At 37.2% G+C, this 23386-nt stretch overlaps 1 protein-coding gene across 3 annotated transcripts in view; it reads right to left on the bottom strand.

Moving 5' to 3' along the window:
• LOC133452544 (uncharacterized) overlaps nt 1–23261 on the bottom strand; it is a 27972-nt gene extending 4711 nt beyond the window's left edge. The window contains exons 1-42 of one of the 3 annotated variants that reach the window (XM_061731928.1): nt 23244–23261; nt 22451–22572; nt 18221–18273; nt 16731–16757; nt 16532–16600; nt 15298–15378; nt 14916–14972; nt 14753–14821; nt 14279–14338; nt 14057–14107; nt 13191–13295; nt 12884–12955; nt 12420–12485; nt 12062–12118; nt 11785–11844; nt 11548–11619; nt 10965–11021; nt 10801–10872; nt 9099–9167; nt 8921–8992; nt 8506–8565; nt 8294–8347; nt 7611–7679; nt 6987–7052; nt 6448–6519; nt 6255–6296; nt 6097–6171; nt 5942–6007; nt 5797–5865; nt 5640–5711; nt 5400–5465; nt 4886–4957; nt 3903–3965; nt 3099–3170; nt 2952–3011; nt 2109–2186; nt 1885–1947; nt 1716–1778; nt 1066–1146; nt 943–982; nt 796–847; nt 131–545 (exon numbers count right to left, since the gene is read on the bottom strand). In XM_061731928.1, the coding sequence (XP_061587912.1) occupies nt 131–545; nt 796–847; nt 943–982; nt 1066–1146; nt 1716–1778; nt 1885–1947; nt 2109–2186; nt 2952–3011; nt 3099–3170; nt 3903–3965; nt 4886–4957; nt 5400–5465; nt 5640–5711; nt 5797–5865; nt 5942–6007; nt 6097–6171; nt 6255–6296; nt 6448–6519; nt 6987–7052; nt 7611–7679; nt 8294–8347; nt 8506–8565; nt 8921–8992; nt 9099–9167; nt 10801–10872; nt 10965–11021; nt 11548–11619; nt 11785–11844; nt 12062–12118; nt 12420–12485; nt 12884–12955; nt 13191–13295; nt 14057–14107; nt 14279–14338; nt 14753–14821; nt 14916–14972; nt 15298–15378; nt 16532–16600; nt 16731–16757; nt 18221–18268 (2934 nt within the window). In that variant the 5' untranslated portion in view covers nt 18269–18273; nt 22451–22572; nt 23244–23261. The remainder of the gene's footprint in view (nt 1–130; nt 546–795; nt 848–942; nt 983–1065; nt 1147–1715; nt 1779–1884; nt 1948–2108; nt 2187–2951; nt 3012–3098; nt 3171–3902; nt 3966–4885; nt 4958–5399; nt 5466–5639; nt 5712–5796; nt 5866–5941; nt 6008–6096; nt 6172–6254; nt 6297–6447; nt 6520–6986; nt 7053–7610; nt 7680–8293; nt 8348–8505; nt 8566–8920; nt 8993–9098; nt 9168–10800; nt 10873–10964; nt 11022–11547; nt 11620–11784; nt 11845–12061; nt 12119–12419; nt 12486–12883; nt 12956–13190; nt 13296–14056; nt 14108–14278; nt 14339–14752; nt 14822–14915; nt 14973–15297; nt 15379–16531; nt 16601–16730; nt 16758–18220; nt 18274–22450; nt 22573–23243) is intronic. The other 2 variants (XM_061731929.1, XM_061731930.1) reach the window with 2 other exon arrangements.
• Between the last annotated feature and the right edge of the window lie 125 nt (nt 23262–23386).

Below are 23386 nucleotides of genomic sequence, written 5' to 3'. Positions count from 1 at the left end.
TGAATCAGCTGAAAGATTCATAAAATGTGCTCCATTTCTTTTTTTGATTTCAGTGTATATGAGGCCTCTGACTGAGAAACGTATGACAATCAGCCACATTTGTCTGTTCAAGAATCAAAGCTTTACTCACCTGCACAAACTCCAAACACTCTCTGATGTCTTTGATCTCTTCCTGGTAGCCCTGGATCATCTTCTCCACCTTCTTGCGACCCATGTTGGAGTGGACCGTGTCTGTGATGTTAGCCGTCGCTGACGTGATGCTGCCAGCCGTCGCCACACCGATCCCCACCGCCGTGACGATGATGGAGGCTCCAAAAGTGAAAGGTGCCAGAATGAGTCCGGTGATGGTAGCAACGCTGCCTGCAACGCTGGCTACGCCTCCTCCCACGGCGGCCGACACCGTCTTCTTGTGGAATTCATCCGCGGCGTCGGCCACCGCCAAAAGCTCCAGGATATGGTGCTGCAAGGACGCCCCCCGCTGGTTGAAAAGATGCACAAAAAGCCGGGCTGCCATGTAGACTCGATCGGCTGCCTGCTCCATCGCCCTTCAGAGACACATAAGAGCTGTAACAGCTGGGAACATCTAATAAATGTTACATTGGGACATCTAACACTTAAAACGTTTATCTTGTAGTAAAATCTAAACTCTCATGTTGAAAATGATCCAAAAAAATGCTAATAAAACAATGACTTTACCCCGCTAGATGTACCTGAGAATCAAAGGCATGAGCAAAGGTTTTCTTTGGTAACATGAAAAAAAAGAATATACATATATATATATAAATAAATACTTACATTTGCTCATCCTCCTCCTGGAAATTCGAGTTTTCATTCCACTCTTTCCAACCTGTCAACGAGCAGCATAAATAATGCCAGTGGATGTAGAGGATGCATAAAACATTGTTAAAAGACTTAAAAACGAAACCAAAAGTTCGCACCCACCTTTCACTGTGTTCCACCACTCCATCAGCTCATCTTTCTCCTGAAAACAAAAACTCTTGTTAATGAGGATACAACTTATCACCCGTAGAAACAAACAATGTGCAGTGAGGCGCACAAACTCGCCTGCTCCGTTTGAACGGGGTTTTCTTCGGTTGGGTAAGCTGCCATCTCCACAGGCTGGACCTCCACCTCACTCTCCTGGTCCTGGACATCAAAAGATGAAACAACTGAAACTTAATATATGTTTCTGGTTTTCTTTGGTCTTTGCAATAATGTGCCTCTCTGTTAACAGCAGTGTCTAATCGTTTGTATTGTTTACAAAACAGGATATAACAATAGAGGAATAAAATTGTTTAAACTATAATGTCAAATAATGTATGTATTTTCTTGAATCTTGAATAAAAATCCCAGAAAAAACATGATTTAAAATCTCCTTTTCTAGAAAATATGAAAAGAAGAAGTTGCTGTTTTGGAGCAAATGGAATCAATTTTAATAAAAGATTACTCCAAAAAACTACTTCATGTACAAGAAAAAAAAAACAGAACAACATCTGAGATTTCTTTAAGAGGGACACAATAACATATAACGCAAAAATAGTTATATATCAAAATAGACTAAAGAATGTGATCTTTTCTATTGGTCCTTTGTGTGTTGTCAGTGTACATATTATTGCCCGTTTCCATTAAATAAAAAAAAATAAGAGAGAAGAGAATATGAATGTGGTCAAGATTACATGGTTCAGGTTTTGTACAATATACGTCTTCCTCCTTACCTGGCCTGCAGTCATGTCTTGCAGCTCAAGAGTCTCCTCTATGATGGGCATCTCTACTGAACTCTGTGGAGAAAGAAAAAATAAATATTCATCTTAAGTCTTACTGCCATTAACTGAAATAGATTACATAATTTACTTGAAGCTCTTTGCTTTTTTTCTTTTTATATACCTGTGAGGATGAATTGAGTTTGGGAATTCTGGGAAGAGTTTTCTTGACTCTGAAGGACACAACCTGATGGAAATCAAAGAGCAATTAGTTATAAAGTGTGACAGGAAGTTGAACTTCAAATTTCAAAGTGTGAGGCGTTAAGTCTCAAGTCCACTTGGGGACATTGGACGGAGAAATTCATGTAATTAAAGTGGATTCTTATCACAGGAAAGTGAACAACTTACTCGTCTTTTCTTCTTAATGGTTCTTCTGCGTCTCAGTCTGCCTCCCTCTGGCACCTCACTGTCCTCACCTTCACCGTCCTGCAGATGATCAACACACCAGAGTTTGCTACAGTGTTGCAGTAAAACTTGAAGAAAAACTCAGAAATAAACAGTGATTAGGTCACGTCCACACAACACCACCCATTTGGAGTGATATGAAATATGCCTAAGGAAGGATCAATTTCAATTTATTTTCCTCAATAACTCATGTGAATGAGTGTACTTAAAGGAAATATTTCAGATTCTGAACCACTTTTAGATCTGTTTTGACACCAACAGAACAGTGATAATAAGGAGATAAACACAAATGCAGATCAAAAGCAGTGGAAAAAAAATAAAAGTAGGGAAATAGAAATATGCAGCAAACAAACTCGGTTCAGTACCAAGTGAGACTACAGATAGAAGCATCATGGGGGATTAATTATTATAGGCTAATATACTGTACAGTATTTGGGGAAAAAGAGCTTGAGTCATTAAAGTACATGAAAACTTTTACAATATTTGTAATTCTGAAGTAATATTGACTAAGTTAAAGGTAGATTAAAAAATGTTGGGTTGATGTCACATATTTTGATATACAGTATCAACAAAAAGCTCCTCCCTCCTGTTTCTCCCCAAGACACCAAATCACAAATGTTCTGAATTAGAAGTCATGTAGGATTATTTACTTTTAATTAATTTCTTTTAAATCATAACTATATGCTGAAACAATCTAGTCTCACTTAATGTTTTATAAAGTATGATTTAATTCAGTTTAGTGCATCACATTTAAAATCATTGGGTATTTAAGATGCTTCTCATTACCTGCGGCTCCAAAGTTTTTGGCGTCCGCTTGAACATCGCAGAGAAACCAACTTTCTTCTCCTGTTAAGAAAAAAAAAAAATTGTATTATTAAGAAATAGGTGATTATGATCAAAGTATTACGTTGTTCTACTAAGAGCAAGACTCACCTTTGTGTGACTTGAGGTTTCAGAAAGATTATCGTTGCTCCCTGACAATTCATCCTGTGCTGAGACATCCTCCTCCAAAAATGAATAATTCAAATTATAAATCACATAAAAAGGCTGCACACCATAACAATCAAACAAATGTTTGAATATTTGTAAAGGTTTCTCACTGAGAATCTTAAAAGAAGAAGTTTTATTTGATTCTCCTGATTGACCTATTATGGCTCTATTTAAATATGCAGCGTAGACCAGCTCACTCTGCTTCTCAGGTCAACATCAACGCCTCTACAACCCGGCTCAGCGAGCCCGAAGCTCTGAGGAAGGGATTGAAAAAGTGTCGATCCTGGACTTGCTTCTACTGGGATCCCGGATGAGTGTCTTATTATCAGTTGGTGGCAGTGCTCGTCTGTTTTTTGTTCAGTTGTCAATGTTTAAGGATTATGAGCTGGGTGTACGTTTGCATATTTTGACTGCAGCATATGAAAACTTTTTTGAAGCATCCAAGTTTATTTGTATAGGCTAAATTACAACAAACTATGTTCCTGAAATCAGGGATTTCACCACCTGTTGTTTCTTCGGTAGTCTCCGCTGGGTACAGAGCCTTTACTTCCTTTGCAGGCGATACTGAGCTACAGCTGGTAAACAAATCCATCTACAACACTATCTGAGTTTGATCAGTTGTTAACAGGGTTCAGTGCTTTTCTTTCCTTTCCAGCCATCTCTTCTTCTTCTCTCATCTCTCAATAATGCGTTTCAAGTATAGCAATTATTCAAGTTCATAGTCCATTTCCTTTAAAGAGGTCTCACCTTTCCAGCTTCTGTGAGGCTGTCCGAGCTATCCGACAGTTGGTTTGAGTCACTGAGGGGATGCTGGGAAAAAAAATAAAATAAACAGGAGTCAGTAAATTGCCTCCACTGGATGAGGTGTATACTCTCTGTTTTTAGGAGTTTTTTCTTTTTGAAAAATGCATGTTGGAGGTGTTATTTTAGTGCAGATTAAACATTATACAGAGATTGATTTTGTGAATCTTCAAAAGATGAAGTCCTGATGAACGGAGAGCAGTATGAGTTTTGACTGGAACTGTATTACTTTCTTTTAAACTTCAACATGGGATGTTCTCTCTACGAATAATTTTATTTCATTTTCCAACTCAACTGAGCCTCATGATAATATGATTTTCTCGTTTGTGCACAAATATAACGGGAACAAAATACACAAGATTTATAGATGAAGCTCGTGGCTTTATCATTCCAGGAATAAGGAAGGAATTATCAAACATCATTTATCAGGATTCAAGTGGTTGAGAAATTTCAAATCATGTGTCAGATTATTTACCGGGACAACAGCTCCCATCTGTGACATCATCATGTCGACAGGAGAAACATTTTAGGTGGATGACTGATGTGAAGCTATTTGTAAGCCAGAAAATTGTCTAATTTAATATCTGAATGAAAAAACTTGTTTTATAAGCTTTACTGTGTGGGCAAACATTACAATGTATATTGCCTGATTCAGGAAGGTTAACGTGTGTAATATAAGTATTTTTTTTACAGTCAGATGTACGATAGAGGGAGTCAGAGATGGAAAGGAGGAAATGAAGACAACAGATCAGTTTCAGATAGGATATATAGCAATTAAGCATTCACAACAACAGTGACAAGTTGATGCTTTACTGTTAATTTCAGATTTTGTGTTGCATTTCATAAAAAAAACTAAATATCTTGAAGCATGAAGCTTAAAACTCTGAATGCACTGAAATAAGGAAAGGAATCTTAGTGTATTTGGTCACCTGACTGGTGGTGGTGCGTGGAGCTGGTTTAGGCGACTTTTTAAAGATGCTTGCAAGTCCTCCAGAGTTCCCCTGAAATAATTAAACAATTACACATCAATAGCCGACATCAGTAACAAACATGCCACTGAAAATATTTTTGTCTTAAAATTACATAAAAATTGAAGGAATGCTGTTCCCTCCCAGTTCAATAAATTTATATCATCTGGTCTTCACAAAACATGTCTCAAATGAGTTTCAAAGAAAAGTCATAAGGACATAAGAAAAGAAAAGAAAAGACATAAGGACATAAGATTAATGTATAATGTGTAAAGAAAAAAAAAGTACAGAAAAAAAACTATTATATTACAAAATATTCACAGTAACAGACAAAAAATAGTTAACAAGGTCAATTTGAAAGTGTGAAACCCCAAACACACACTGCAGATGACAGAAGTAAACCCAGAAGAACAGACTATCAAAAAATAATTTAAGGATCGCAGTTCAAAGCTGCACACAGAGGACTGCCACTAACCTCTTCCAACAGGTTTTCAATGCTCGGTGATCTTTTGAATAGTGCAGCCAGACCTCCCTTTTTCTCCTACATAAATACATACATAAATAAGGCAGAATTAAATACATTAATGAAATTAATGGAAAAACTTTAGCTTCAGATTCTTGTCTTAGTCATTCTGTTTGGGTTTCAGTTCATGTTAGGAAAGCAGCAACAGCTGAGACAAACACAAACTGAGAAGTAGTTTTTAAACTAACGTACCTTTGGACCAGTCGTGTCCACCAGATTCTCACTGCTGCCAAGTAACTCTTTTTCAGTATTTTCCTCTGACTCCTGTATTCAAAAACACGAGACTGTAAAACAACACTGAACTCCCTCCATAAGGACGTGTTATGACCATGTGATGTAGCAAAAATACCATCTCTGCTGTGGTGCCCTCTGCTGGTTTCTGTTGCTTTTTAAACATGTTGCTGAAAATGTTTTTCTCCTACGAATAAGACAACGCTGTCAGTAAGTGCTGCTGCTGAAAATACATGAACAACAGGTTTTTACATCATACTGACCTTGGTGGGGATGTTCTCAGACAGATCTTCACTGCTGGCTGACGGCTCGCTCTGAGCTTCTCTATCCTGAAAATCAAAGTGGTATCAAAGGGTGAAATGGGTGGAATTGCGGAGGAGTTTAGAAACTTTCTGCAAATGTAGGAACTATCGTTTACCTGTGTTTCAGTCTTTTCTCCTGATCCTTTTGGAGTTTTTCTGAGCTTAACACCAAACAAACCTCCACCTTTCTCCTGATGAAATATAAAACAAAAGCTTCATAATGAGCTGGGGTCAGTTTTTGGCAATATTACTACAAAGATTTTCCCTCTCGTACATTTTCATTACCGCCAGGGGATTTGGTGTCAGAAAACACGTCCTGCAACAAAAGATTGAGGAACATTAAAACTATGACTTTATGCAAATTTAAAAAAAAAATGTCTTTTTATAAGATTTCAACAACAACCAGCACCACTGCACTTCTTCTTCCTCATGGATAACTCCATTCACTACTTTTAACTTAAAGTTACCTCCTCGGTTTGAGCAGCTTCAGCAGGTTTTGGAGGCTTTTTGAATATCCCATTAAATAATCCTCCTTTTTCCTGAAACACATATACAATATCGAGTCAATAAAACCTTTTTTAGATGAATAAAAAAAAATCAGAAAGATCTGAATTTTGGTAAAATAGTGTTCCAAACACATTCAGTCAGATTAAATAATCTCTAGCTCTGATCAGTCTTCATTCACACTGTCTTGCTCTATTTGTGTGCTTTTGTAGGATACTATCATTCTTCCTATCTTAGTAACTACTTACTTGTAGCAGCTTGTAGGTTACAGACTGTAATGCCAGTTTTATGAATAATTTAAACCTTAAAGCACCCAAGAATCAATGCATTATTTCTTGCAATTTCTTGCTACTTTTGAAGTCCAACATTATGCATTTTTTCCTGAGGGCTGAGCCATCCCCACAAAACAGCCTTCAAGACATGTCAGAATGTTACAGAAAAACATTCACTTTCTCCCAACAAGCAGCTCAGATGGACCACAAATCAGGATGAAACCACTCACCTTCTTGTTGTTCTCAGCCAGACCTTCACTGCTGCCTGACAGCTCATTGCTTTGTAACCTTTTCTCCTAAGAAAAGACGTGACCGGTTACAGCTGAGTAACACTGATCATTTTAGATTGTACAATTGTGCAGTTACAATGCATATTATTGTTCAAGATAATCTGTAGAATGAGAGCAAAACTTTTGTTCCCTTTGTAGTCCTGTGTTCTGTCTGTTTAGCGGCTCAATTCTCCACTATGTAGGCCAGGATTTCACTGTCTGTGATGTTGAACAGCGAGAGTACAACAGTTTTTTAGTAGACTATTTTGCTGATTGGCTGTCTGCTGCAGCCAAGCAGGAGACTTTAGAGCCAAGTAACCAAAGGAATATTTTACAGCATTTTACTTTTATATGTGTACAGATGTTAAAACTGCCTCTTTTTTTTTTATTTCATTATTTTTTTTATTTCATTATTTGATATGGACTAAAGAGTCTGAAATAAAGTTTACCCAAATGGCAATACCACATAGGAGCAATATGTTAAGCCCATTAGGTCAGAAGATATACTGCTACATAGAGTGCCTTTAACTTTGTAATGAAATAAAAAAAAAAAGATATCCACATGTAAAATTATACCAAACTGACCTTTGAACTGGAGGTCTCAGACAGACTGTCCCTGCTTTCTGACATCTCTGTGCGCGTCAACAGATTCTCCTGAAACAAAAATAAAGTATCTTTTACTTCTGTGGAGCCATTTTTTTGTTGAATAGCTCTTTTTTTTTTGCAAAGTCCTGAAATGTTTTGGAAACCACACCAGTGAGGGTAGTATAGCTGTTCAACGGGTAGATACCCTGCAGCAGATCTGAAATAGGTGAGCAAGTTCAGGCTTGACTTGAAACTGCAGACTTTTCATGGGCCAAACCTTTGTAAAAGGCTGAATTAAGACGGGCAACAGGATAAGGTCTATAATTAAATGAACAGGGTTTCATAACATTTCCCTGCTGGTGAACCAGCATAAACACCACTAGGACCAGGAGATTTGTTAATCTAAATGGAACGTGGTTGTTGGATTTTATCAATCACACCTGATCCTTCTCCTGCTATCAAGAACCAGTCAGTCTGCTTTTAAAAAATGTGTAAGTAACAAAGGAGGAAGTAACGGACCAAAAATAATCTGGCAGTTGCAGAAATGTTCAGTTTAACAAATGGGAAAAGCCTAGGTTTTTAAATACCAATAATCTATCAGTATTTACATTTTTCCCCTATTTCATAATTTCGTTTTCTGATCCAGGTTGTTTGTGTTCTGGGTTTCTACGTTAAAACTGTACCTCTGAGGTTGTTTTCGGGGTCTTTCTGAGGAGTCCAAACAAACCACCTTTCTCCTGGAGAGAGAAGACAAGAACACAATTCAACTTCTCTTTTCCCAGGGAACAAGACCCACCTACAGGTTAATCCCTACTTAAATTCAGACTTGTTTCCATGTTTGTCACGATGACTCATTTAGAGGGTGTGCTGGGAGGAACTATCAAGAAAAACTCACCTTTTTCTCCAACAGGTTGTCAGCGCTGGCAGAAAGATCTCCACGCAGCGGCTCTGCACTCTAAACATGAGAAAAATGTTACTCAACCTGTGTGAACATAAACACTGACACAAATACTAGCAGAAATAAAGTTAACACAACAAAAGGAGAGGGACACAGAAAAATCTGAAAAATGCATGTTGTGGCATGTTTATTATTATGGATTATTCTGGTGCGTGACCACATTTCTCACACTGACACTAATTTTCAGTCCACTAACTTTTATTCCAAAAAAGAAGCCTGATAAGTAGTAAATTATAATTTTCTCTTCTTTTCTTTTTGAAGCGAGAACACAGATGCATTGAGTGGAACCTGACTATACGTGTACCCACAAATAATCAAAAAGGGATGGAATTCAAATTTGTAAACGTCTTACCTCTTCCAGCTGGGGGCCTTCAGATGGATTTGGAGATTTCTTAAAAATGTCATTGAAAATATTCCCTTTTTCCTGATACACAAATGAAAAAGTACTTAGTAATTCATACAAACCATCAAACTTGACGGAGTTTAATCTCTCAGGAAACTTTGGCTGCAGAGACAAACACAAAGCTTACTTTTGTCTTGCTGTTCTCTGACTGATTTTCATCACTGACAGAAGCCTCAGTCTGCACAGATTCTTTATCCTGAAACACAAGCAGTCAAAAATAAGAATTCATATTCAATCAACCAAAAACACCAGGGAAAAAGAACAAAACAGACAAAGAAAAAGTATTGAAAGTACTGAAAAAAATCATCTAAAAGAGTTTCAAACAGGGAACATCTTAATGCCATTTCAAAGGACACAAGACAAATGTTGTGTATAAACTTTGTCAGCATGTTTTATTTGTGAAATTGAATAAAGCAAAGCTTGTTATTATTAGAGCTGTTGTTGTTTAGGATGTAACTTGAGAGTGCTTTGAGTTGTCAACAAGACTGGAAACATGTTATGTAAATACAGTCTAAATATGAAATATTCCTTCTGTTATATAATAATCACAACCCTTCTTTGGCATTTCAAAAATCTGTTGGGATCAAAGAGAAGCAGTGACAAGTTAGAACCTGCAAGATCTCGGTTAAAGAGCATCCAGCTGAAGAAAACTCAGACAAGAATGTAACGGAGCAGGTGAATGACATGGATCTGTTGGAGTTCTCCAACTGTGGAGACTCAACAGAACTGTCAATGACTGACATGCACGTTCAGACTCTCCACTGGTAAAATATGATCTTAAACTATATGTTTTACTCTTTATGTTTACATACCTATCGTACTGTTAAAGCATCAGCTAAAAAACACTTAAAGCAGCACAACGTAACTTTCAGCTTTTGTTGAGTTTGGCGTCTCCTTTGGACAAAAGCGGTAGTGCTTTACCAGTAGTGTGGCAGGGTTCCTACCATGCTCCTCAAAGTTACATAGTGCCAGTGAAGGCGATACAGACCCCCTCAGACCATGACAGAGGTTCATTAAACCTGTTGTAAGTTGATGTACCATCACAATGACTCTGGAAATATTTCATTAAGGTGGAAAAGTTACGTAGTGTCGCTTTAAGTTTGAGCTAAAAAAAAGTAAATTAAAAAAATACATCGGAGGGACTTTTCTGCTTTACCCTCAATAGGTCTGAGAATTTTTGCGGCCTAGAAAGTAAACTTTGTCCTCACACACAGTGTTTGAGGAATGTAGAAACAGTAAGAGATTTAACAGCAATGATAAGAATATTTATACTCAATAGTGGTTTAGGAAGTTAATTCTGCACAAAGAAAATTAATATGGTATTCAGCATCTTCTCATTTTCTGGAATTCATATGCTGATTACATTCATACATTCATTTTCCACTCCACTGTTACAAACAGAAAATACATGCACCCCACAGGGGTGTCTGTTTTACTGTACAATACTGTCTTACTGTAATGACTAAGGCCCCTATTAAAGCATATTAATGCAGCCGTACAACGTATCAAAGTTATTTGCATTGCCTTGAACGTTCATCAGGCTCATGTTGTAATTTTGACCAGGCAGGCTTTTACTTTATTGTAAAATTATTATTTTCAAAACAGGGAATTTCTTTTTTTTCTGGAAACCAAATCTGTGAATGTTTCTGCTCATCTGGTGACTTCCATCACTTGGACTCCTTCTACACTCCAATCCTTTAGTTCACTCTTCAAAATATTTGTATGCTTAACTTTCCACCACTTTTCTTCTTGATAAGAATTCCTTCCAAACATACTTAGGCAATAGCAGATATAATAATTAATTTATGTCAATGTCAACTTCACATTACCTGCTTATGTGACCCCTCTTCATTAATCTTTGGTGATTTGCGGAGGATCCCACTGAAAAAACCCTTTTCCTGCTATTATGAGATAAATTATAATGTTAGCTATCAGTGACTGATAAAAAAATGATAATGATGCACCAAGACCTACTCAACGATCAGAAACTCACCTTTGAATTAGTCTCAGACAGACTGTCATTACTGCCAGACAGATTGGCTTGTGGAAACTGTTGGTGTAGAGACACAAAAAAATGTTTAAAGGTCAAAAGTTAAAATAATGCATGAGTTTGTTCCTTTTTAACCCCAAGTGGTTAAGAAATACATCTTCATATAAAATGGAAAGTGATCTCAATTTCAATGAAAAACTTCATGATCGGATTCCATTTTATGTGTGGATGTGTTACACAAGAACAAGATTGCGGATACAAGCGGCCCAAATACGTTAACTCTACATGGTGTGTGAGAAGCTCGGCCATCCTGGAGGGGGTCAGAGTAGCTACACTGAGAAGAGCCTGATGAGGTGGCTCAGGCATCTGCTTAGGATGCCTCCTGGAGGCTCCTGGGGCCTCCTGGGTGAGGTTTTCCAGCACCTCCCACTGGCCTGGAAATGCATCAGGATCTCCCCAGATGAGCTGGACGAAGTGGCTGGGAAGTGGGAAGTCTGGGCTTCCATGTTCATGCTACTGCCCATGCGACCCAACCCAGAATAGGAAGGTTAGGAAAGGATGGATAGATAGAGAAATAGGATAGTACCTGATCAATTTGAGCAGAATCTGCTGGCTTTGGCGACCTCCTGAACATACCACTGAATATTCCTCTGCTTTCCTGAAACACAAATGCTCAGTTATGAAACACTTGTGTAATTCAAGCTCAGGTCAATGACGTGTCTATCTACAGGTAAATCTACCACAGAACTGTGTGTACTCTGTAACAATGGATAATGTTATCTTTGTCTCCCGTCAGTGCAGCAACACACGTAAAGCTGCTCACCTTGTGCTCAGACAGACTGTCGTTGCTGGCAGACAGCTCACTGTGAGCACTCAGGTTGTCCTGAAACATCAAAGTTACACAAGAGAAACAGATTTCATAGAAAAATATATATAAACTGAGGAAAATGAAGCCTATAGTCAATGTTAAACTAGCTTTAACTAAATAAGAATAACATTAATCTTATTAATAATTCCTCAAAAAGCAAAAAGGTGCATTTCTCAAAATAACCAAAGATTGTTTATTGAGTTGCACATGAAGTAGCAGTTTACCAGCTCACCTGTGTCAATGGCTCATCCACTGGTGTGTCAGACTTTTTGTTGACGTTTCCTTTTGCCTGTAAAGATATGATTTTAAGACATGAAATCACTAAAGACAAAATCCAACACTTTTCCATTTATTTTATTTCACTTTTTCCTTAATCATAATCAAATAAAATCTCTCTCTTTTGCATTTCTTGAAGAAAAACTAAGGATAAAGTAAAAAGAATAAAAACACTTTGACAACTTTTCTTGGACTAAACTGAACCTCGCCTTTCTGATTGTTTTCTCCATGTAATATATTGGCTAGTATGTGTTTTGTAATGTTATACTGTTATACTGTTATACACTTATTAAAGTCACAAACAAAATGCTCACATGGGTTTGTTCAGATTTTTTCTGCTCTTCTTCTGCATCTTCAGGACCACCGTTTATTTTACTGACCTGCAAAAAAAAGACAGACCAAAAGCAGAAGAATCAGGGAGGGGGTTAAAAAAGAAAATAATTAAAAAAAAAAGGATCAAGTGAAGTAATTTAGATTTCATTTACACATTTTAAGGACTGACTGGCAACAGATTTAACAAATTAATTTCAGCATATATGCAGTTCAGACGTGACTGAGGTGGCAGAATTTTAATTGTTGACCCAAATGGTATGAAATATATTTTTAAATGGCAAAAAGAAAAAAAGACACAAATGATGGCCTTGAGATTCCATTCAAAACAAAACATTTAAGGGAGAAAAATAAGAGCAAAAACAATGAGACAGAAGACAAACACTATCTACTTCTGTGATTTACACCCAATTTGAATACAAAAAAAACTAAAATAAAGCCGAGTTACCATTGGTGCAGGAGGACGTGATCTGTCTTTGGGAGTTTTCCAAAACATTCCAGTAAGCAGACCCACTTTGTCCTGAAGGAGGGAGAAGAAAACACAAAACCAGATGCTTATATGCTTTTTTTTCCAGTGTGATTTTTTTCATTAATTCCTCATTTACATGTTTTCAAAATTATCTGACATTCAAAATAATAACCTTCCCCATTCTACGCCAATAGCATGAATTATATTATAATGATTCTGTTTGTTAGAAAAAGCAGAAACAGAACTTTGTCATTTAAATGAGCTGCAATGCAATTAAAAACAATACCTGTTTGGCTTCTGCATTCTTTTCTTGTTTGTTTTTTTCAGCAGATTGTTCCTTTTCTGCTCTGGTTTCCTCTGCACCGGGATCTGTACTCGGATCACTGCTACCCTGAGAAGAGTTAGATAACTACATTAAATGTACTACCATTACTACTGCTACTAAAAAAGTCAAAGAAGTGATTTGTTCAATAAAACCAAACAAGAAGGAATACTACTGCAAGGGTTTAATCCATATCAGCAGTAACCGTCATGTGATAGTCAGCGTCTACATTTTTTTCAATCTATAGACCTAAAAACCACCTACCAGGCCAGAAATCTCTAACAATGCAATAACAAAGTCAGCCTACTATCAACCTCAAGAATATAAAGAATAAAAGATCTGGAAAAACTAGTCCATGCAGTCATCTTAATACAGTAGCTTAATTATTGTAACAGCATCTTTGCAGGTTTACCCAAAAAAAAATTATTCAGTTAGACAACTAACTCAGAACTGCTTAAATTGTCATTAAGACAAACAAAGTGACCACATCAGTCCAGTTCCCTCAGTGCATAGACTTTAAAGTTCTGATGCTGGTCTACAAAGTTCTGAATGGTTTAGCAACAAAATACACCAATGACCTCCTGACCCGATATGAACCTTCACTTCAGGTCATCATGATTTTTTTTTTTTTTTTTTTTAAATGGGAATAAGCAATAACACTTTTTTTTTTTAAAGAAGGGGAAAAAAGTAAATACTTGGTTTTATAAACGTTGTACTTCCCATCTATGACCGACCACCATCACCTTTTCATTAGAGAAGTAAAAGGATGAGTCTGAAACTTCACAGCCGCCACCAGAAGAAAAAAAACAGCACTTGACGCTGCTTCATACCTTTGGGGAGGACTTTAAATGCAACCCTTTCATTACTCCTTTCAGAATGCCCTGTTAACCACAGTCACATGTCACAAACCAGCTGACACAGATTGGGGGAACACACATGAACGCGCACACACACACATGAACGCACGCACACACACACACACGCACACACACACACACACACGAACACACACGAACACACACACGAACACACACACGATTGTCTCCAGAAACCTGTTTGGCTGGGATGTCGTCAGTCTTTTCCTCTTCGTCAAAGGTGTGGGCCACGTAACTCTGAGAGGAACAAAAATGAGGACAATGACCTAAAGTAAAAATTACTTTTGTTTTTTCAAAACAGACTAAAACCAATTTTGCCCATCCAGTATCTTTGTTTGCATGCATGTTTTTCCTTTTAATAACTTGAAACAACATGTACAACGTCATAAACAAATGGATTTTCAATAATGATACAGATCCGCTGCATGGCTGAATAGACATGTACCGGTATATTGCACACACCCAAACACACCTGTTTGTCACCAGAAATTCAGTTCTGGTTGTATTCATTAAAGGAATAAAATAAACAAAATAAAATAGGCTGCATTTATGCAATACAAATTACATAAATGTGTCATAATGTGACACAATATGTAACATACATAACATAAAATACATATCTATTTCATGTGTTGCAGGTGCAATGCTTACTGTGAACGTTGGTAATTTCTCTTCTTTTTTGCTCAGCTGAAACGTTCCAGTCAGGACTGACTGATTATTCTACGACAAAGCACACGTGACGACAGAAGAGACATTACATCTCCTGTTTATGAATCAGGTCAGAAATAGCTGTTTATAGTTGCAGGTGCAATACCTTATTGGACTCGGCTTCATCCACTGCAGCTTCTGGCTGCTCAGTTTCTCTGGAGCTCTGATGAGGAAGAGGACATTTTCAGGAAAATTTATGAAAAGCAGCAAGATGCCATGTGACACTTTATTGTGTGTATCCAAATGTGAGTTTGAGTATGAGCTTTCCTATGCTGGCTGTATCTGGTTGTTATTTAGTTCCTGCACAAACAAGAGGGATGAATACCAAAAGATAGATGGAGCAGAGGAGAAACATGAAACCCTGAGAACCTGTCACACCTAATCCACAGGCTGCTGAGTCGTGTCAGTTTTTTAAAATAAAGATAGGCGTATCTTCACCATTAAGCAGATGATATTGCCTTAAACATGGAAATCTGAGTCTGTCCTACCTTTTCTGTGGATCTGGGTGGAACACGAGGGGTTTCAGACAGTTTCACACATGTGTTTTGTTGCTTCATTTTTCCATTTGTCTGATGCATACAGGAAGAAAAACAAGATCACTGTAATGCTAATTTTGTACAGTAAAGTAAAATAAGACAATATGAAATGTGTTTAGAGAGGATAAAGATAATAAGACTGTATAAAAGCTATATCCATCATCACCATAACACTGCTATGGTGATGATGTCACACTAATCGGTGTTTTAAGAACTTGTTATGAAGTGCTAAGGCTGGCCTGTCTGGCCTTTTCGGTTTTTATAAATATAGATGTGATGGGCAATGGATAAATCTGGCTTCTGAGTCCATCCCAATATACAGCTCAAAAAAAGCAAACAAGCAATAACCACACATTAGAAAATTACTTTTTGAAAATCTTTACTGCTTCAGCCCTTTCCCTTTGTAAGCGTTGCCATAGCAGATAACTGTGCTCCACATATTGATTTTGCCAAAGTTTTATGCCAGATGCCTCTGGGATTGATCTGGCAACTTTACATTCAGAAAACTCTACTGACTATTCTATTTGTTGAAAAGAAAATGCCATACTTTTTTTTGTCATTTTTAAAACACAAAGTAGCCTCACCTCAAACCACAACTTTCTCTATCTTATATCTAACTCTAAATGAAAGCATCATTTTTGAAATGTGCATTGTGCTGTGTATAGATTGCAAAACTGATGTCACATGGTATTGAATTTTGGCTTATTTAGTTTTTTTCATATTATAAGGACACCATTAGTATTTAGACTGTCTTTTGAGACCCTGCACACTAACTGTCGGAATTTTCTTTTTCTGTATACATAGTAACAATAATAACGATAAAAGGCCGTACTGTCCTGTACCGTGATGAATACCTGGTTTTTAGGTTACATAATGTTAATAATGGGAGATACTCACCCATTACATGTTTTCTCAGTCTGCTTGGCCCTTTCCAATTTTTTTAAGGGTAGAATTTTTCTGTCACAAACTAGTTGGTGCAGCAGGTTAACTTTTGAACTGGATTAATTTTTCAGATCTGAAGACTACATCCACGTCTTTTATGCAATAACAATTAAGATTAGTTATTAATGGAACCTTTTTGATTCCAAAATATGACAAATGTGTTGAATATATCTATTAGAGGGGTCTATAAATGCTTACAATATATATATGAAACCAAAAAAAATGTTTTTCATGTTTGACTTACAGCATCTGTGTGTTGATAGGACATAACAGGAGTTGGCTTCTCAGGTCTCTCTGACTCCTTTATTTTTACCTATAAAGACAGTTTAAACGTTCTTAAAACATCCTTAAGTCATACTTAAACTTTATTTAGCATAAACTTAAAGCAACCAAACACAAGTAACTTTATCAGCAGCTAAAGAAAGGTTTTTAAATCACACTACCTCTACAGGCTTTGGGGGAGGTTTGGGCTGAAAAAGAAGAACAGAAGAGATTGCATCAACACCTTTAGTTTTACAGATGTGATCCACCCAGTTTCAGTAAAACACTGAAAGGTAAATAATGGCTGATTCTCACTCACTCATCAAACAGTACAAGCTGGGAAGGCTCCTACTATTTAGTTAAACACTTTAAAATGTCTTTAAAAGTAGCATTTTTGAAGCTTTCAAGTGCAAAAGGAGAAAAGTACAAAAAAAAAAAAAGGAGGGGGTTATTGGACTGTTTCTAAGGGCCAATCCCAATGTTCACCCTACTCACTACCACTAGCCCTCACTACCACTTCACCCTCAAAGGGGAAGGGCTTTGTAATCTTCCCTAGGGATTGGGAGACCACTTGCTACGTCAATGCGTGGTTTACGTTCGGGTACGTAAGCGACTGCGTAGTTACGTTTGCACATACGTCACACCATATCAGGAAGCCGAGAGCTAAAAGCTGTTTTAATTTCCGCTGTAGCGCTGTTAATATGCCACTTTATTAAGTTTTAATATTTTTTCCAGGCGTAAAAGTAACCGTTAAGATCCCCAACCTGGGCTCAGTTTATCCAAATAACGCCTGTTAAGAAATTTGCTCCGATGTTTTCAGAGATGAGAAGAGCCGTCGGCTCGGGAGCAGCAGCAGCTGGTTCTGCGCTAAATCAACGTTGGTGTGTTGGTGAACCATAAATCGGCCTTTATTCTGGCGAGATCTGAAAAAACTTCGCAACAACGAGCAAGCGAGTGATTATGTACATTCACTGAGTGAATATTATGAAAGTAAAATATATATTTCTCGCTAGAAATGTAATCAAAACGCATTTTTATGCAGAAACTATCTCAAAATATTGATTTTATTCACTAAAAATGAGAAATGTCCGCCATGTTTTTTTGTTTGATTCAGTCTGCAAATGATGACGTAAAGCATTCAGGGAAATTTTCTCTAGCTCTCGGTCGGCGAGTCAGCATCTGAAATCCCTCGCTCTCAAGGGCTAGATTCATACACCCTACCCCTCGATATGCCCACTACCCCTACATGCAAAGAGGAATTGGGACACCACTACCCTCACGGCCCGGGGAACGCGTAGAATTTAGGGGTAGGGCTGAAAAGTAGGGCTAGGGGGTGTATTGGGACTGGCCCTACATTTTCATCAGGATTAGAGTGAATATATGAGACCAGGAATGCAGAATACAGCAGGCAGTGAGGGATATCAGCCTTTCAAAAGCAGCCAAATCCTGTCTGGTCAGATTAGTTCATTTTGTTAGTCAGCAGTCTGAAGTTGGTCTGATGTGATCCTTCACAAGTAGATGGACTGGTGCTGTGTAACTGAACTTTGTATAAGTTTAAATAATAACTTTTTCACAGAATATGGGGGTTGTATGTAAAAAACGAACACTGGAGAGTATCAAACAGTGTTGTGCTCCATTTAGTGTTTTATGTGGTAGCCGTGGATATTCTCACCGGTTTTGGCTTCTTTTTGACCTCTGGCTTCATCATACAGGCCTCCATCTTTCCTGCAGGAGTGACACACAGAACCAAAACAGGAAAATAATTAAAATTATGAACAAGAATAATAATAACAACAATGGCTGGATTATACTCCAGATGTCTCCAGATGCAACTGCTACACACTAATAAAATATACACCATCCTTAGGAGTTGTCATAGTAAACTGTTTCTATGTTCACAGTTTGATCCAGGAATAAATGATGCACAGAAAAATATGTTTTGAAACCAAGTGTTTAGTGTTTTCCAAGTGCCTTTTTCCAGTGGTTTCAAAACTAGCTGTGAGAGGTTGTAATGTGTTGCAGATGTGAAAAGCGACTCAATTTCCTTTATGGACTGGAACAATAATCTCCCTCACCATCTCACTCAAAATAAAACATTTCTGGAAGACTTTGCTGCTGCCCAATTGCACTTGGAACGTGTCTGTGATGTCATGATTTGCTGCTGGCTTGTCTCAAAGCAGCTTAGTGGTTAATTTTATTTGACCCAAGTGTGGTTTTCCTACCATTAGAGCATTTTAGAAGCTTCTGTACATGCAGTTCTCTCCTGCTTTATTAAAGAGGATGTTACTGAGACAATGCCGTTTGTTATTGCCTTTTTTTGATAACAGACATTTTCATATCCGTCATGTTAGGAAAGACACAGATGGAGAATGATACTATCAGTATTAGTAGTATTGTATTTAAATGTGTTACAGTACATACAGTTCTCTGACATTTTAACCCATAAGAAGCACAACTACTGCTAATGTCAGATAGTGTAATGATATGTTATCCAGCAGGCATTTCTTTAAAGATAGTAATAAAACAGGTTGAAGTGGAGCATTTAATTCTGTTTCAAGTGATTAGGGCCACCTGACTGGATCTTTACTTTTCTTATCTGGTGAGTATTGACCCTCTGAAACCTGATCAAATGTCCACACAGATCAATCAACCTGAAGAAGCAATGATTTCACACAAAACAGAACTGAATGAACTGAGTAAAGGCCAGAAATGTGTAAAAAATTATATACTGTGTAAAAAGGAAAAGTCCATGGAGAAAAGCTGCACGTGTCAGAGCTGAAAAAAGAGAAATGAAGAGAAAAGCTGAACGCAGGTGGTGGAAAACTAAATTACAGGTTCATTATGACATTTATAAAGAGAGATTGAGCATATGTACATAATACACAGCTGAGGAATGGAAGGCAATCATATTCCTCTGATATCATTGCCAAAAACAACAATAATTCATACCTTGTTTACTACTGTTGATAGGCTAACAAATCCCTGAGTCAGTGAACCCTGAACATCTATCTAACCGTGCCTCTTTCTTCACTGACAAAATTCAGAAAATCAGATAGTCAATCAGCGCTCCTGAATATCTTGAATCCAGGATGTGCCACCTCTGTGGCCTATGAGAGAAACCATGACACAATTTTGTCCAATTTTTCATAAGAACCTGGATGACATCATACAGCACCTGAATTCCACCGCTTACTGCTTTGATACTGTGCAAACAGGTTGGTTTTTTTTTGTTTGTTTTTTAAGAATATTGCATATTAGTATGGCCTCAGAGCTTCTAGACATACGTTTCCATTCTCAGGTATCCTTCCTCAGTGCCTAAAAAAAAAGCTGTCATTAAGCCCCTTTGAAGAAGAAAAAAAAAAAAAAAGTCTAGGTCTTACTGGATCTCAGTGCTGCGTTTCGACACAGTTGACCATAACATCTTGATAGACCGGTTGAAGAACTGGGTGGGACTTTCTGACACAGCACTTGCCTGGTTGGAGTCCTATCTAAAAGACAGGGATTATTTTGTGTCTTTAGGTTACTAGAAAATTGAGTAAAAAATAACGTAGGGTTCCTAAAGGTTCAAATTCTGTTGTTTAACATCTAAATGCTCTCACTTTTTCAAATTATGGAAAAATAAAAAATGTGTTACCATAACTACGCAGATGAAACACAAATCTATATAACCATCGCTCCAGGAGACTATAATCCAATTCAAACATTGATCAAATACATTGATCAAATTAAAGATTTGATGTGCCAGAATTTTCTTCAGTTAAATTAAGTTAAATGAAGTTAAATGAAGACAAAACCAAGGAGCCAAGGAAGAAAGATTAAAGGTCAACACTGAGCTTCAAGCAGTAAAGCTACAAACAAATAGCCAAGCCAGAAATCTGAGAGTGGTTCTAGACTCAGACCTGAACTTTAACAGCCACATTAATAGTGAAGTCATTATCACCTAAAGAACATAGAGGATAACAGGACTGACATCTCAGCAGGACTCAGAAAAACATTTCTATTTTTTTATCTTCAGTAGACTGAACTATTGTAACGCTGTTCTCACGGGTCTCCCAAAAAAAATCCATCAAACAGCTGCAGTTAGTCAAGAACGCTGCGGCCCGAGTCCTCACTTAAGGGAGTGGACCTTATAACTCCAGTTCATAGAGCTTTACACTGGCTTCCTGTCTGTCCCAGAATAGATTTTAAAATCCTGCTGTAGGTTTAATAATCTCTGAATGGGCTAGGACCAAAACACATCTCTGAGCTCCTGGTCCATTATGAACCAACCAGAACCCTCAGGTCATCAGGGTGACACCTACTTTCTGCACCCAAAGTTAGAACCAAAGACGGTGACGCAGCGTTCAGCTTTTATGCTCCTCACCTGTGGAACCAACTCCCAAAATGCATCAGGGGCTGCTGAAACTCTCCGTTGCTTTAAATCAAAGTTGAAAACCTTTTTATTTACTGCTGCATTTCAGTAATGTCCCATAATGCACTACAACCTTTATTTCTTGCATATAAATTGCTTATTTATTTTTAAAGTTATTTCTTTCTCTCTGTCGTTAAAGTCAGCTTTTAAACTATTTTACATTAAAAAAATATATTTTTCTGTCAAGCACATTGAATTGTCTTGTACATGAAATGTACTATACAAATAAACTTCCCTTGCCATGTCATGAAATTCATTATGCCTTTCACATCAATATAAATAGAAACATTGAAGTTTGTTTTGCAAACAGTAAAGTGTAACTAGTTAGAAGGTTTCAGCCGTGATTGAGGATGAATCCGCATGTGAAAGCCTGAAATTGTTACAATGGGCCATAATTATATGTTCTCACCACAACTGTGTTAATAATATGCATATCTAGAAGTGCTATATAAAACCTATGTATTATTAATTATTATTATTAGACCGTTCATGAAAATGACCCCCATGCTTGTTAGCAGCCCTTAGTTCAAAAGCTCACATCTATGATTGTACAGAGCAGAGGTACATCAAAATTAACAACTAGCACATCTGTAAGGATCAAATTATATTTTAGACCAAGTTGAGCATCAAACAAGACGTATTTTCAGGGTATACATTGTATCTTTCAGCAAGACCATGCTAAGCCACGTAATGCATCCCCTGCAAAAGTATGGCTGTGTAGTGGAAGGAGGAGCGAAAATGGAAAGATGAGATGAAAAATACCTCAAAGAAGACCCAGAATTACTGATTATCTTGAATACTGTGTCAAACAAAAATAAGACAACAATCATCTCCCCAAACTCCAGCAACAGGTCTTCTCACTGACTAGATCTATACAGACTCAACAAAAGGAGAGGATGCTATAAAGATGAGGTGAAACAAAGATGAGACAGCTTACCATCAAATCCACCTCTGATTAAAAGACATGTCTTATTTGTTGTATTGTAAATAAAACATGAACTTCAGATTTGAACATAATTCAATTTTGTTTTGTTTTACACACCATGTTTGCTATTGGGCTCGAATAATATTAATTGTAAACTGCACTTTATGAGGCAACACAATACTTATAATTAATAATATTTATGTCCTCATCATATTATGCAGATAAAATATATTTATTGGGAACGATAATCGATATTAAACAATCGCTACAAAAATAAAGTGCAATATGCTATTGCATTTACGTTTCAGGTACAATAAGCTGTAGAAAAAGTGTTTATAGGCTGTGCTCACACGTTCTTCGTATAGCCAGTAAATAATACAGTAAATAAAAACATTTAACATGATTAGTCTCAGCTGTGCAGGAGTCATAGTCACCGATGCTGCGGTGCAGCTTTCACATTAAACGCCTTTAACAAGTCCTCTGACGGTTAAACTCTAAAATACACAACACAAGTCATTTAAATACGTGGTTAGATTAAAGTTGCATTTGGTCACAACGAAACTAACCTCAGTTAACACAGTGTTTTCACCTCCCGGATATCTGAGGACACTTTAGAGACGCTCCACATCCAAACTGCGGTGGTAATGACGCCCCGTTCACGGTCAGAAGATTCCCAGGAGTTTCCAAACTTCACTACAACAGCTGCACAAGTGAGACGTTCAGGGACTCCGGAAAAGCCAAATTATTCATATATATATATATATATATATATTTTATATATATATATATGTGTGTTTACTTTCTCTGCACGTTATTACACATTATGTGGGCTCCATATGAGATAATGTTTTGTTCTTTCAGTATATCAGATATTAATAACTCGAATTATAATTCTGAATAGTACTATTTATATTGCGACATTACATAGTTGCATGTCTTACAATACACATTGTTTATTCAAATGAGGACTGGGTGTGATAGTCAACTATGGTCTTCTCACAAACTTATTTGTTATCTATTACTTAAAATACAAGCAGAATATTTTTTTTCGAACAGCTTCATCAATAGTTATAATTATGAAATTTTAAACTGTAAAATTGCCAAGAAAAAGAAGCACGCATGCTGACGATTGAAAAAAAAGCAGCATACAGTAATATAAGCATAAACATGCATGCTTAAACAAAAAAACAAGGTTATGTTGATAACTTTAATAATCAGTCAAATGTTCTTATCAGCATCCACCTTTGTATGTCAACCTATTTCTGAACTGCCTTTACCTCCGCATAAACTAATCCACAGATTTCTGACAGCACCCAAACACACCATCACTTTACCTGTGGAACAAAGCATCAGACAAACCTCAACACGCCCTGAAAGCTTCTGTGCCACAAGTTCATCCTGGTAAAACTTCCTGTTTTAGAAGAAAGAGACTTCCTGCCCCACACCCCTTAAGAGGTTAAATCTCTGTCAGATAATAGTTAGTACGCCTGACATCAATCGCT

This window comes from Cololabis saira, chromosome 10 (genome assembly GCF_033807715.1).
Source record: "Cololabis saira isolate AMF1-May2022 chromosome 10, fColSai1.1, whole genome shotgun sequence".
Taxonomy (NCBI): Eukaryota; Metazoa; Chordata; class Actinopteri; order Beloniformes; family Belonidae; genus Cololabis; species Cololabis saira.
The sequence above is the reverse complement of the archived record's forward strand: the minus strand, read 5'-3'. Positions and strand labels throughout refer to the sequence as shown.